The sequence below is a fragment of the Chrysemys picta genome, chromosome 6, assembly GCF_011386835.1.
Source record: "Chrysemys picta bellii isolate R12L10 chromosome 6, ASM1138683v2, whole genome shotgun sequence".
Lineage (NCBI taxonomy): Eukaryota > Metazoa > Chordata > Testudines > Emydidae > Chrysemys > Chrysemys picta.
Genome location: NC_088796.1, coordinates 14,270,385 through 14,285,679, shown reverse-complemented (window position 1 = coordinate 14,285,679; position 15,295 = coordinate 14,270,385). Strand labels below are relative to the sequence as shown.

At 46.4% G+C, this 15,295-nt stretch overlaps 1 protein-coding gene across 5 annotated transcripts in view; it reads left to right on the top strand.

The window, feature by feature from the left end:
* Window positions 1-15,295, top strand: part of ZBTB7C (zinc finger and BTB domain containing 7C) — a 294,397-nt gene that overhangs the window by 267,058 nt on the left and 12,044 nt on the right. For all 5 annotated transcript variants that reach the window (XM_065598706.1, XM_005305424.5, XM_065598707.1 and 2 more), the window contains one exon: window positions 8,785-9,981. In XM_065598706.1, coding sequence (XP_065454778.1) covers window positions 8,801-9,981 — 1,181 coding nt within the window. In that variant the 5' untranslated portion in view covers window positions 8,785-8,800. The remainder of the gene's footprint in view (window positions 1-8,784; window positions 9,982-15,295) is intronic.

The following is a 15,295-nucleotide window of genomic DNA, read 5'->3' as shown; positions in this document are numbered from 1 at the left end:
GCATGAACACATGGGGATGCTGTAATGTTTTTATACCCTGCCTGCTTCTAGGGTTGGAGCAGACAGGCAAAGTGGAGGGATGCAGGGCTCACCAGCCGTGGCACACGGATGAGGGGTCTCATGTGAAGTCTGTCAGCCTTGACAGTGGTCCTGAGCCAAGCAAAGCCATTGCTGCAGCTTTTAGCTGCTAACACATGCTGTGCATTGTATCTGAATTCCTCCTGGCAGCCTTTTATCTCTGCCTAGTGTCTGGCTTCCCAGGGTGTGGTCCCCGGAGATGGTGAACATGGTGGAGAAGATAACAGGAGAATGCTGAAGTGGTGCTGTTTAGCCTGTATGCCGCTCACACAGAGTTAGTCACACAGAACTGCTCATAGTCAGTTATTGGCATATACACAGCTCCACTTTGGGAGCAGTGGCCTGGCCTGGTGCTAGAGTGCTACTGAAGATGGATACATCCTGCAGATTAGCCCAAACCAACTCAGCACTGAACTTTGAGGGAACAACCCAAAACCCCAAGCGTTGGGACAATTCAGAGGCAGGTTTGAATTCTGACAGAGCAGAACAAACCAATAGCTACCTAGGACTTTTGCACATCAGGGCCACTCTGAACTTCTTGGTGGTAGCAGGGATAGAACTCACATCCTCCTGCTTCTAACACAGCCCCGATCACTTGACCTCAATGAGAACACACACACACACACACACACACACCACCCGGTTATTTTTACTTTTATTAGCTGTATAGGGCTTATGGGACATGGCTGATCAATGCCGATACCATCCATTAGAGGGCATTATACTCAAACACACTAACCAGTTCATTCCTCAGCCTCCTTGAAACAAAGGTGACAGTATAAATCCTCTTAACATAACTAGGGAAGCGGACCAGTTCCAAGTGCCCTTTCACAACACTGAGCAATTTAGTGATTTACCAGGCACCGTTAACGGTGAATGTACAGTCTTGAAGAACACAAGTAGGTTGTCTCATTATCACTTATTTGACAGACTCTGCAGAATAACTCAGACTTCCATTTCACCGCTCAGAGTCCAGACCATTTGTACCACTCCTGCTTCGGCAGGGAAGAAACATTCCTGTTGTCTAATATTAACATTAGTGCATTCTGACACATTTTGTATTCTTTCTTTTTAAATTAACCAAATGCTAAATGGGCATCTCTCTCTCTCTCTCTGGGGTCTCGTTTTTATGCAGTGTTGTTTTCCATGTGGCATAACTTCCGGTGGAGAGTCGAAAGTTAAAAGGAGGAGTGGGAAGCAAATGACCAAAAGAAAATCTTTTCCAGTGTAGACTGCAAAGCTGTGATCGTCGGAGCCAAGACATGGGCTTGGCGGCGCTTTCACAAATATAGCTTCTAGGGTGTGGCGGGGCAGGTTTACAATCAGCGGCTTGGCCGGAGTTCTGCATGCTGAAAGGAGAGACAATCGCTAGTCTTCACCGCCAACTCTGCCTGTGTTTGTGTGGCAGGGTGGGGGGCTTTGACTGCTATTGCTCTGAAGGAGGGGCGGGGGGCAGGAAGTTCCCGAGCCAAAGTCCGCCTTGTTTGGAATGCTTTGAAACCTGAGGGCAGTGGGTGTCTCAGCAGATTAACAGCCTGTGGGGTTTCCCATCGCAGACTTGAATTTCAGACCCAAGCCAGATCAAACGGACCAGAAACGATTTGCAACCTGATGGCAGTAATTTCACAAATGGCTCAGGTAGTCCCCACCCTGCTCCCTCTTAAATCAGAATTAAAAAATCCCTCCCCCCTCCCCAGACACTATGGATGCTGGGCTCTGATGCAGCAGACTTTGCTTTGCTTTTGCACTGTGGAGCAGATGTGGAGAAAGGTACCTTGACAGCCAGGGAAGATTGAAGGTCTGCCTGGCATTTAGCGTCCTGCCCATGTGAGTATTACTGCTGACCTTGCTTGGAGATGAAACTTCTTTGCATCACTTCTAATGCACACTGACACCTTTGGAACAGTAAAGCACAGTGTACCACAAATGCAGTGAGCCACAGTAGATATTATGTATGTGTGTATATATATCTCCTCAATATATGTTCCATTCTATATGCATCCGAAGAAGTGGGCTGTAGTCCACAAAAGCTTATGCTCTAATAAATTTGTTAAGTCTCTACAGTGCCACAAGTACTCCTGTTCTTTTTGCGGATACAGACTAACATGGCTGCTACTCTGAAACAGTAGATATTATGGCTTCTGCTAAGTTGCCTTTACAAACCCTGTATCTAGTATAGAATAAATACTGCGTTACACTTGCTAGCACCTGCCACCTGAGGATCATAATGTAGGGTTACCATATTTCAGCAAGCAAAAAAGAGGACAGGAGGAGCCCCGCCCTAGCCCACCCCTGTCCTGCCCTAGCCCCGCCCCTGCCCCACCCACTTCCCGCCCCCTCAGAACCCCCAACCCTCCCCCCCCGCTCTTTGTCCCCTGACTGCCCCCTCCTGGGACCCCTGCCCCTAACTGGCCCCCCAAGACTTCACCCCCTACCTAAGCCTCCCTGCTCCTTGTCCCCTGACTGCCCCCTCCTGAGACCCTCTCCCCAATCCTAACTGGCCACCTAGGACCCTACCCCCTACCTGTGCCCTGATTGCCCCAACCCTTATCCACACCCCCAGACAGACCCCTGGGACTCCCACACCCCATCCAACCACTCCCCATCCCCTGACAGCCCCCCCCAGAACTCCCGACCCATCTAAACCCCTCTGCTCCCTGTCCCCTGACTGCTCCGATCCCTCTCCCCACCCCTGCCCCCTGACAGCCCCCCCAAAACTCCCAAACACCCACCCCCCGCTCCTTGTCCCCTGACTGCCCCCTCCTGGGACCCCTGCTCCTAACTGCCCTCCAGAACCCCACCCCCTACCTAAGCCTCCCTGTGCATTGTCCCCTAACTGCCCCCTCCTAAGACCCCCCCCAAACTGCCCCCCAGGACCCTACCCCCTACCTGTACCCTGATTGCCCAAAACCTTACCCACACCTCCCAGAAAGCCCCCCCCCCGAACTCCCTGCCCCTTCCCTGCCCCCCTTGTCGTTGGCCTTCGGTTCGCCTAAGGTCTCTCTGGGAGCTTGCTGAGTCTGAGCCGTTCTCCCGGCACGCTGGCCAGCAGCGGGGGAGGAGCTCCAGCCTGCCGGAGGCGAATGCAGGGAGGGAGTGAGCTCTGCTGCAGGGGGGGGAGGGGGAAGTGGAGGAGGGACTCTCTCTCGCTGTCGGAGCCCCATGTAAGTGGCACCATCCGGCTGCCCTGTTAGCCGCGCGTGCTCTGCATGGGGGGGGAGGGAGGGAAGTCCGGACATTAACAAATTCCCCCCGGACGCTATTTTTAGTTCAAAAATCCGGACATGTCCGGGGGAATCCGGACGAATGGTAACCCTATCATAATGCGCTTTACAAAGATGGAGAGGTATCATTAACCCCACAGTATAGTTAGGGAAATTAGTTGAATTAGGGCTTATAGAGTAAGGGCACTATTTTCAAACTTGGCTATGCCTTTGATCGATGAGGCATCTACATAAGTGACCTGATTTTCAGACCTCCTATTACTCCATCAAATTGGCCACTTTTGGCCTAAGGCCCAGATCCTCATAGGTGCCTAGATGCCTAACTCTCCAGGGAGGATTGGGGCCTAAGTGACTTCCCCAAGGTCAGACAGACAGTCAGTGGCAGAGTGAGGAACAGAGCCCAGGTCTCCTGAGTCCCAGTGCACTAACCATACTGCCTGTTAGTGAAGTGAGGCTGGTTCTCATCCCACAATTGTCTGAAACTGTGGCCAGTAGCAGCAGCAGCTGCTGCCCGCAGTCCCTTAGCTTCCTTTATTCCAGTCACTTGCATTCTTGCAGGAGAACTCTTTCAGCCAGAAATCAGTTTGTGAAGCACCTATAGGTGCTAAGGCGAACATTGTTATGGAAGGGCAAAGAACTTATTATTACTTTTGAGATTTGGGTACTATAGAGCCCAGCCCTTACTCATATGAGTGCTCCCAATGGACCTTTTTAATACAAGCCGTTCTTCAGGGCCCAGGGCTCCCTTGAGGGCAGTGCACCTGTTTACAACAGGGAGAAAATTTAGTCCTGTGTATGCAACATGTTACCATTATAGAATTATGCTTTTAGAAGCTGCGCTTTTGTTGTAATAAAATGATGAATGAGTATTGAGCACTCTCGTAAATAGAGTATTTGGAGATACCACTCAGAGCTTAATTGGAATGCAGTTATTTTAGGCGGCCAACCCACTATTTTTACAATGCTATAATTTTCTATTATAAAATGTATTTTTCTGTTAAACCCCATGTAATCAGTTTTTGGTCTCTCGCTCCCACTTCCTTTGTGTGTGCACGCTTTCAGTTCTTTAAAGGGGTGACATTCGTAGGTTGGAATATGTGCTGAGGCTGCTGATTCTATTTTTGGATCTGTTATTCTTGGAGAAAACACCCTTTAATTGGGGTGGGGGTGAAAGAGGCGGGAATAGGAGGGGAGCTTTAGGAAGGAAAGCGTTTAGCTGAAAGCGTCCACTTCAGAACACTTCCAGCTTGCGTCAGTTTCCCCTAGGGGCATGAGAATCTTAAGGTCATTTCTAGGATTGCTGCCCTGTGAAGCAGTGCAGAACTGCACAGCTGCCAAACTACCAGGCTGGATAAGAGGGCCCTTTCTATACACGTCCATAATTTTTTTTAATTTAAATGACATGGCTCCCCTTCAACTCTGCCAGGATCCTGAAATGTTATCAGCTTTCCTACGTGCTTTTGGTAAGGCAGAAACAGAATGAAGCTCGAGAGAAATGCAATGTTAAAGTAAACGAAATCTAGTCTCTTTCTAAAAAGTGAGTTATAAGTAGTTTCAGGTACAACATCTGTCCCTCTGTCGCCCTGCTAACTTTTGTAATTTTACAATCACATTTCCCCTATCTTTGAATTGTTTGTCTCTCTCCCTTGCTGCTACACGAAAGACAGGCACAAATAGGGAAAACTGATTGACTGTCCAGCGAGACTGACTACACACAGTGTGTATAAACAAGCTGATATATGTTCTTCCAATCTCTCTCAGTTACAGTGATCTTAGTGGTTACCAGTTGTAGGTTAAAAAAAATTAGACAAGTGTAATTTTTAAGATGATGGTGTCTCTTTAAAAGAAAAAATTAAATGGTAATGGGGCAAAGGAAATGTCATTCCCTGTAACTGTTATTAGGATGCAAATACCTAAGAAGGAAGTCATCTCTTCGCAGCCTCCTTAAAAGCTATTTATTATCTTACACCTGCTTGGATAACTTGGCAGATTTACTTTTCTTTTAATGGCTATTTTGTAGCATGTCATATGGGATGTGTTGGGTTAATTGTGAGGAAAGTTAGGTAGCTGAACATGGGTAAGCACAGAACTGTGTAACGAATCAATTTGTTGTAAACAACAGACATGGATCAGTCTGGATCATACACACATCAAGGGATCTCGGATGAGAACCCTTATTCTTCAGATCTAGAACACGAGCCTTGGTCACTTAAGCTAACCAAAGCCTCTTGTAGCTACTGGTAGTATTAGGGCCTGTTTTCTCTTTTTGGCCAGCCTCTTCAGAGCAAAATCATTCACTCACTCATACACACAAGCCAGCGTGTTACAACCTTCAGAGTAGCAGCCGTACTCCTGTTCTTTTTGCGTGTTACAACCATCACTTTCAGCCTTTAAATCAAGACTGGATATCTTTCTAAAAGAGATGCTCTAGCTCAAACAGAAGTTATGGGGCTGACGCAGAAATTCCTGTGTGAGGTTCTATGGCCTGTGTAACACACAAGGTCAGATTAGATTATCATAATTGTCCCATCTGGCTGTAAAGTCTATTAGCCAGAAACCAGGTAATCTGGATTTTATTTCCAGCTCTGACAAAAAGTTACTGTATGACCTTAGGCCAGTCATGCTCACTGTCCCTCAGTTTCCCTGTCTGTAAAATGGGGACGATGGTAGCAGAGTTGTGCCTCCCAGTTCACTGATGCATTTAAAGCCCTTTGGGATTCCAGGAGGGAAGATGTGTCAGCATGCACTGTAACTGGCTGGTGCATGTGCACCACTCCCTGCTACTCATGTTATCAGTGCTATTCTGTGTCATAAAAGAGGTTTTCCTGTAGCTCAAGTGGCAGGGGCCTGTGTTTTTGAGGCAGATGGAACTCAGTTCTATCCCCACTGTCACCAAGAGGCTTCATTTGGGCACAGCACGGTGACAACAGTGAAGTGCTACCTGGCTATAGATTTTTGCAGTGAGAGTGTAGCACTCTCCGAACTGGCAGTGCTTTCACACGGACTGACCATTTTCTGCGATGGCTTTTGTTTCATGTCGAAAGAACAGCCCTGCATATAAACAAGAGTTCTCGAGGACGTGGGGGATTTGCCTGCTCCAAAACAGGCCTTGGAGAGCAGGCTGGCTTGTGCTAAAAAGTGACTTAGGGCCTGAGGTAGTCCCGAGGCAGCTGTTTGGTGCTTAGTAGCGATGTCATCGTTTTCCCAAGGCCTTGGCTTGCCTGCTCCCACATAGTAACCACCAAACAATGGCTTGTTGGGCATGGGAGTGGGCAAAGAGGGGAGAGATAACCACAAGGTCTCAGCTGGTTATTGATCTTCCCTGGGTGGGAGGAGGAAAGCAGCATTGCATGAGAATTCCCCTGCTCACAGGGAGACACGCTGGAAAGTCTGATCCCTCGGTTCACTCCGATGCTTTCCCATCCCAAAAAGCAACGTTTAGGGCGACCAGATCCAGCTGTCCTTCCTCAGGAAAAGCCAACAGGTTTGGTTCGACCAGGGCTTTGCTAACCAATTCAAGCCAACATCCTGGGACAGTGAGGAGAAGGAGGCGGCCCAGCTGCCTCTCTGATGTCCGAGTGTCCCCCTGCTATCCCTGGCTAACCTCTTACAGCCAGCTGCAGCCCTGCCCTCTCAGCTGTGTGATCCCAGGAGCAGGAAGTGTGTGCTGGGTTGGAGTGGCAGCTAGCAGGGACCCTAGTGCTCCACATGGCAGCTGAAGAGGTGCTCAGCCTATCAGAGAGCTAAAGGGGGAAAAGCTAATGAGGAAGGGGCAGGGGGAGGTAGAATGTGGGGAAGGAAGAAGAGAGATCTTGAGGCTGGATGGAGGAGAAGAGACAAGGGGGTGGGGAACAGGTTGCAGGAGAAATCCAGCGACACAAGGAGCCAGTGCAGGCTGGGTGGGAAGAGGTGCCTGGAGGAAACCTCCCATCCACCAGCATGTCTATGGCTGTCCAGCATCAGGGGAGTGGGTAGCAGTCCCCCCGATGGTCCTCCCCTGCCTTTGGAAAATCTTCTTTGGAAAATTATCCATAGAAAATGATATAAACTGCACTGGTAACTGTGCAGTGGGAGTATTGCCTGAGTGAGGACTGCAAGGTTGGGGCCATGGGGATGAAATGGCATTGACACTCTCTCTTTCTGTGTCTCGGGAGTTCCCAAGGGGTTAATAGATTCAACATGAGTCTGGTTGTGTTAGAAATCTCTTCTGCATGTGACAGTGTTAATATATCCCTGGCCAGCTGGAGGAAATGTCTCCTGTTTTCTGGGATATCGCAAGGGGAAGCTCTATTGGAACCGTTTGAAAGAGGAAACATCTGACAGATAACACTCCGAGGAACCCATGAATATCAGGATTTCGGTTTTGGGTGTAGGCTTTTTTCTTCTGAATCCCCTTTTGAAGCACGAGCTGCACAGGGGGGTGATGGAGGCCTTTGAACGGTAGCAGAGTAGATTGGATAATACTCTTGGAGATAAATGTGAGCGATACAGGCATCGCATCCAAGAGGCAAAGCCTTAAGTGTTAGATCTCCCCTCCCATCCACGCCGCAACTCTGACCCCAGTTCTTTGCACGGTTGGTTCTAAACATGGTCAGTGCCCACAAGCCACACGGCTAATACTCAATTACTGATGATGGCAGCTAACCATGTCTCACCTTTGCCAGCGGCCAAGGCAGGTGCACGTTTTTTTTCCCTGTAAGCACTGTAAGTGATGGGATCACTGAACTGGGTTTGCTGCTTAGCCAGTTGGCCAGTCCTCCCAGCTCTCTGTTCAGTAGGACATCCCCAACATGCTGCTGTTTGCTCTCCATGTGTATGTCCATTGGATCGTCTATCCCATGCCCTGGCAGTATGGGATAGCTGTGTTACAGTGCTAATAACACTGCATGTTAGGAAGGAAACTGGTCATGCCATGTCATTCATTGAATACCGGGCATGCTTTTATTATTCTTATTTATTCAGATAGTGATGTAAATAGTCATAGTGTAATTCAGGCAACACGAACATGGGCAACAAATTGGGTCTGGGAGCATGCAGGAGACATCACTGGGGAGAAATCAGTGGGAAAGGATTCCTGGAGGAGGGATGTGGAGGAGGAGAGAAGGCATATGGGGATAAGAACCAGGAAGCTGTCTCAGGCATAGGAACAGCCTGAGAGCAGGCCTGAAGCTGAGAGTGGAAAGAGGGGACAAAGGGAGAGAAGACTGGGGGAAGGAAGTAGAGAGCACAGGGGGAAGTGGAGACGAGATCATGGAGGGCTTTGAGGAGTTTGACTCTCACATAGCTTCGTAATGTGTAGGGAGCAGTGGAAGCAGGAGATGATTTTGTGATCAGCATTTTGGAGAGAGGAGAAGTAAAAAGCGGGGAAGCAGGAGAGAAGAAGGTTACAGTGTTTGAGACAAGAGGTGACCATGGCACAGTCAGCTTTCCGGATACTCAGAGATCTGCTCTCTAATTCCTTGCTGTCTGTATTTTGTTCTAGGGCTCTAAATGAGAATATGGCCAATGGCATTGAAGATCTTATTGGGATCCCATTCCCAAACCACAGCAGTGAAGTCCTTTGCGGTTTAAATGAACAGCGGCATGATGGTCTACTCTGCGATGTCATCCTCATTGTCCAGGACCAGGAGTACAGGACCCACAGGTCTGTTCTTGCAGCCTGCAGCAAGTACTTTAAAAAACTCTTCACTACTGGCACTTTAACAGACCAGCCCTATGTTTACGAGATTGACTTTGTCAAGCCTGAAGCACTTTCTGCTATCCTAGAGTTTGCCTATACTTCAACCCTCACCATCACCACCTCCAACGTCAAGCACATCCTCAACGCAGCCAAGATGCTGGAGATCCAGTGTATTATCAATGTATGCCTTGAAATCATGGAGCCTGACAGAGAAGCCGAAGAGGAAGATGATAAAGAGGATGAAGAGGACGATGATGACGAAGAAGATGAGGATGACGAAGAGGAGGAGGAGGAGGAAGAAGTGGAAGATTTTGTGAATCAGGAGAACCTCACGGATGTCCAAGAAGTAAGCTGTCACCAAAGCCCTTCAAAGTCTGACCTTACCGAAGAAACATATACAGAAGGACCTAGAGACTTCCCACATCATTACCCAGCCCATAGCTCTGCCGGCCACTTGGGCATGATACGAGACTTTTCCATCGAGTCATTACTACGGGAAAATTTGTACCCTAAAACGAACATTCCAGAAAGGAGGCCAGCCCTATCTCCCTTCACACCAGACTTCTTTCCCCACCTGTGGCATGGAAATTTCAGTTCCTTTTCCCAGCTAGAAGAGCAGCAAGTGGACAATGGCCCTTTGGACCTGGTGATCAAAAAGAGGAAGATTAAGGAGGAGGAGAAGGAGGAGCTCCCTCCGGCTCCTTTCCCTAATGACTTCTTCAAGGACATGTTTGCTGGCAATCCAGGAGGTCACTTAGGGCACATTAAGGCAGAGAACGACTATAGCGCTTATCTCAACTTTCTAAGTGCCACCCACCTGGGAGGAGTGTTTCCTCCATGGCCCCTGGAGGAAGAAAGGAAGATAAAGCCCAAGGCATCTCAGCAGTGTCCGATCTGTAACAAAGTCATCATGGGGGCAGGGAAGCTGCCACGGCACATGAGAACCCACACAGGAGAAAAGCCATACATGTGCACTATCTGTGAAGTTCGCTTTACCAGGTGTGCATCAGTTATTACCATTGTATTTAGCAGTGCAGCTACAAAAGGGGGATGGCGCCCTAATAAAGTACTGATGGATTTATTGAGTCCAGCAATACAGGTTGCTAATCATAAATGCTATTTCATAGAGACCGCCTACTACGTGTGAGCCTGTGGCAGGTTAGGGCCTTAGTAGACAAGGAGAAAGATCTCAGTGAAGCCGCTCCATGGAGACACAGGCATTTAAGTAATGTGTCTCCTTCGACTTAAGAGTAAAGTGAATATCAAGGAAATAGGGGCCTAACACAAAGCCCACTGAAGTCAATGGAAAGACTCCCATTGATTTTAATGGGTTTTGGATCAGCCTGTAGGTTATCCAGATAGTTACTAACCAGACAAGAGTGTAAATAAAGGTATGTAACATTTTCCACCTGGTCATTGTTTACCGATGTGGAATCCAGTGTGGAAGCACTGCAGAAACAGGTGCGTGACCAAGACCGGTGAAACAAATCAATGGATGTTTCTGGCTAAAATGTTTTTGGCTATCTAGATAATCTAGGAGCTGATCCAGAACTCACCGAAATCAATGGGAGTCTCTCTGTTGACTTAGTGGAATTTGGATCAGGACTCTATTTTCTTGTAATTCACTGGCAAGCCTTGTCTATGCATTGTGTCAGAAAGTGAGTTAACTAGCACTGGGTTAAACATGATTTTGGCCTCAGTGTGGACCACAAACAGTTACCACCTGTTTAAACACAACTGTCCTTGTCCATATTAAGGCTGAGAACGTGCTAATTATGACATTATTTGCTGTGTTGTTGTAGCCATATTGGTCCAAAGATATTAGAGAAACAAGGTGGGTGAGGTAATATATTTTATTGGACCATCTTTCTGTTGGTGGAACAAGCAAGCTTTCAAGCTACACAGACAGACTTCTTCTTCTTCCCAGACCTGAAGAAGAGCTGTGTGTGGCTGGAAAGCTCGTCTCTTTCACCAACAGAGGTTGGTCCAATAAAAGATATTACCTCACCCACCTTCTCTCTCTAATTATAACGTATTAGTTAGGTTTTCTAGCAGGGTGCATGTTCCCAGTGGAGACAAGGATGAAATCAGCAAGCCTGGGTCCAAATTCTGTGCTGATTTACACCCTTTGCACCTCCATTGACTTCAGCAGGGCCCTGGGAGGATATAAATAAGCATAAAGAAGAACAGGAGTACTTGTGGCACCTTAGAGACTAACAAATTTATTAGAGCATAAGCTTTCGTGGACTACAGCCCACTTCTTCGGATGCATATAGAATGGAACATATATTGAGGAGATATGTGTGTATATATATCTCCTCAATATATGTTCCATTCTATATGCATCCGAAGAAGTGGGCTGTAGTCCACGAAAGCTTATGCTCTAATAAATTTGTTAGTCTCTAAGGTGCCACAAGTACTCCTGTTCTTCTTTTTGCGGATACAGACTAACATGGCTGCTACTCTGAAACCTGTCATAAATAAGCATGGATTAGACCCATTGTGCTCTAAGTCGGTGACAGAGATCTGATGCAGCACCATGCAGCTCTTCTATGAAAAGCTTGGCCAATTAAATCCACGAGCAGAGACAAACAGATTCCTGGATCTGTTCTTGCTGAGTAAAATTAATATCTAATGAGTAGAAACTTACCATAATAAAGCTTTCTGACAAGAGCATGGCACTTCAGCTTCTGGCTGTGAGGGAGAGAAAACCCTGTTAGGCTTGGGTGAGTGAGCTGTTTGAAAATAACGTGAACAGTCGGAAGAGCAGAGCGCCTGACAATGGGCAGATACCTGGGGTGCACCAGTACTCAGCCTGCCGTTTCTTCCTTTGTCCCTATGATAATATTCACATGCAGTCTATGCAAATGATGGAGATTTGACCTGAAAATAAATTTCCACGCCATGCTACATTAACACAGCTGATCCCGCATTCCAATATGCTGCACATTGTGCCGCAGGCCGGTGTAGACAATGTGATCTGGCTAACCCTGATGTTTAAAGGGAAAAGCCGATTGCCTGTGTTAATTAATGACTGCAGGTAATTTGTTCCTACCGTCGCTGTCACCCCACACCTATTTACATGTAAGTGCTATTGAAAAATGCTGAATTGTTAGCACTGGACACATACAACTTCCATTTAGCTACATAATAGGGAGCAATAGTGCAAACTTCCCCAACCTGCCCTACAAATATGCCTCACCCCTGACCTGTAGGGACTGTTTACACTTTCATGCCCATCCAGTGTTTGGCCAGCCTCTCTGTTGAGGCCACTGCCACTAATGCCAATTTCTACCAGGTGTGGTTGTGCTGGTGCTATGGATAGGGGAAGTAGCTAAGACAACAGACATACTTCACAAGCCCTATCAGACATACCTTGCTCTTATATAGAATTCTTCATCCATGTTATTTATGTTATCATAGCACCTAGGAGTCCCAGTCATGGACCAGGACCCCATTGTGCTAGGTGCTGTACAAACCGTAGATCTCAAAGCACTTTACAAAGGTGGTCAATATCATTATCCCCATTTTACAGATGGGGAAACAGAGGTGAAGTGGCTTGCCCAAGGTCATCTAGCTGTCCAGGAGCATCCCAGTATAGTGCTCTGACCACTAGGTCATACTGCAGGTTGAACCAACAGCCTGCCAGTAAGAAGTTCCATACTGCATTGTCTATCCTGTGTCTCCTTCTACTCCTCCCCCAAAACGCATATCTATCTGCAACCAGCTATAAAAGTATCATTGACAACTGTACCTAATTGGTATGCTGTAGCTTGTGTCAGCTTATGTGCCATCCAGGGGACTTTGTTCATGGAGAAGATGCTACATTAGAAAAACATTCTGGAACAAATTCTGATCTGGGATGCACATGTGGTCCCCATTGACTTCAGTGGGAGCTGAGCCTACAGCTGAGACAGAATTTGTCCCTTCAGTGAGCAATTCCCGTAAAATGAGAAATGACACTTAATGGTCTCGTTATTGTTATTAATCATTTATATTGTGGTAGCAATTAGAGGGCTCAGCCAAGCCCAGGTCCCAGTGAACTGAGTGCTTCACATGTAGTTATATTAGCTCCTTCCAAACACACTTTAATATGGATATCGCTTTTCCAGAAGTTGTCAGGTGAGATTTTCAAAGCTTTGATCTGACTTTGCTCTCATAGAAGACAACGTCCGTTTTCCCAATGTCTTTAACAGACCCAGAGTTAGGCCATTGCAGGCTGCTTTCCACCAACTGCAATGGGAGTAGAATTAGGCCAGGGCCGAGTACTTTTAAAAATCTCACCTGTCCATTTGAAGATGAAGGGCAGATTTCAATTTGGGCAGGAAGGGCCTGATTCTGAACACCCTCTGGGTGTACTACTCCCACTGAACTCAGGACTTGGGCCCTAAGTGTTTTCTTATGTTGTATTGTGTGCAATGATACAGACGATTGAGAAGATATTAAATCCGGAGATGGACAAAACAGGTTTGGTTTTGAGATGGTTCTGATCCAGGACCCAGTTATCCAAACTTCAGAGTTCAAAGAGAATTGGATGAACGGTTCTGATTTTGTACCACTGTAGTAAAAGGGTTCTGTATTCCACATTTTGCTTTCGCACATCAGATATTCTATATTACATGATTTCTAAATTCATATCCAAGAAGCAGAAGCTAGAAAATGGGTAACAAAGAAAGTCAAGCAAAACTAAAGCCCTAATCCTGCCTAGAATTGTGCAGGTATGTAACTTTACCGCCATTGACTGCTATTCATTTGAGTAAAGTTCACATGCCTACGTTTTTGCAGGATCAGCCCCTGAGATCATACCATCTAATCACACAACACTAAAGCTTTTCCCCCCCTCTCTGATACACTGTATAAAGTGGGCATTTAAAAACCTTGAGATTTTTGTAATGAGTTTGCAATAGCTTTAATGTGCGGGGAGGAGGAGGGTTGTCTGTTACAAAGAAGGCTAGGAATGTTTTTACTGTAGTATTGGTGTAATGTTGATCAGTTGTGATTAGTTTTTAAACCCGGACTAGGATGGTTGTGATGCCCATGGAAGGATTCCTGTGATTCCTGAGCAAACATCTGCCACCTGTTGTTGCAGCGCTCCGGGAACACTACAGAACTCAGGGAATCCCCTCCAGCTAAAGAATAGATTAAGGCCCCAATTCTGCAGCTGGATCCGTGAACTCTTGCTCCTGTGTAAAACTGATTGCAAGAAACAGGGCTAATTTAATAGGACATTGATTTTTTTTTAAATGAAGATTGCTTAGACTCTAGTCTGGTTTTTGAAGGTTTGGAGGATTAGAGAAAACTGACAATATGTTAGCTGTCCTGTTTGCTGCGTTGTAGCCATGTTGTTCCCAGCCAGGCCCACAGTTCTCAAGGAGAGGGTCTTCAAGCCAGAAAGACTCCCTTTTTTTATTTGTTGTTGTTATTGGTGTTGTGGTAGCAAACAAGGTCCTAATCAGTATCATGGCCCTACTGTGTGAGGTGCTGTATACACACCCAGATAGACATCTTCCTGCCCCAAAGATTTTATAATTTAAATCCTCAGTTCTTCAAAGACTCATGCTTAACTTTACGCACCAAGTATTCCCATTGACTTCAAGGGGGACTTTCAAAGGCAAACACTTAGATAAGTCTGTGGAGGACTGGGGCCTCTTTTGAAACAGGGTGCATTCAGTGAGTGTGACATACCAAAGAGAGAGAGGGTGGATAAGAAAGGTAAGATCCGGGGGTTCCATAAGTTACGTTTGTGCATCTCCTGGTGTTTCCAAATCACCTGAAAGTGCTTTAAAAAGAAAAAAAAAGTAAGCTGATCATTTTTAATAAAAAATATAAAAACAAGCCCGTAAAACCCTCCTACTTTATAACATACGGGCTTCTATTAACAGCTGTCCATAGAATACTCCTGTAACTCACGTTGTAGAGGCATGTGCTAAAGGATCCAGATTGTATCTTACTGACAGTTGTTCATAATGGTCTGAATCAGTTGTGCCTGTATCTATAGTATAAGATTCTGGCACCCAAGGTGTCTGCCAAGAAAAGGGATCCTGGTAGGTTAAAAATTATGCTACTATAATATTATATTTTTTTAAAATTATATTGTTTTTAATTTATATTGTATTGTAAGAGTATCAGCGACAACTGAACCTAACTGGTATGCTGTAGTGTAGCTTGTTAAGGTTGACTGATACTTCCCATTATAGGACTCCATTTTCAGTTGTTTATAACTTTGCAAAACTTTAACCACTTGAGGTGAAATTGTCCATGCTAGGTCTCTGCCTCAGGCGGCTTTGAAAAATTTCAGCCAAAATGGTCCAGC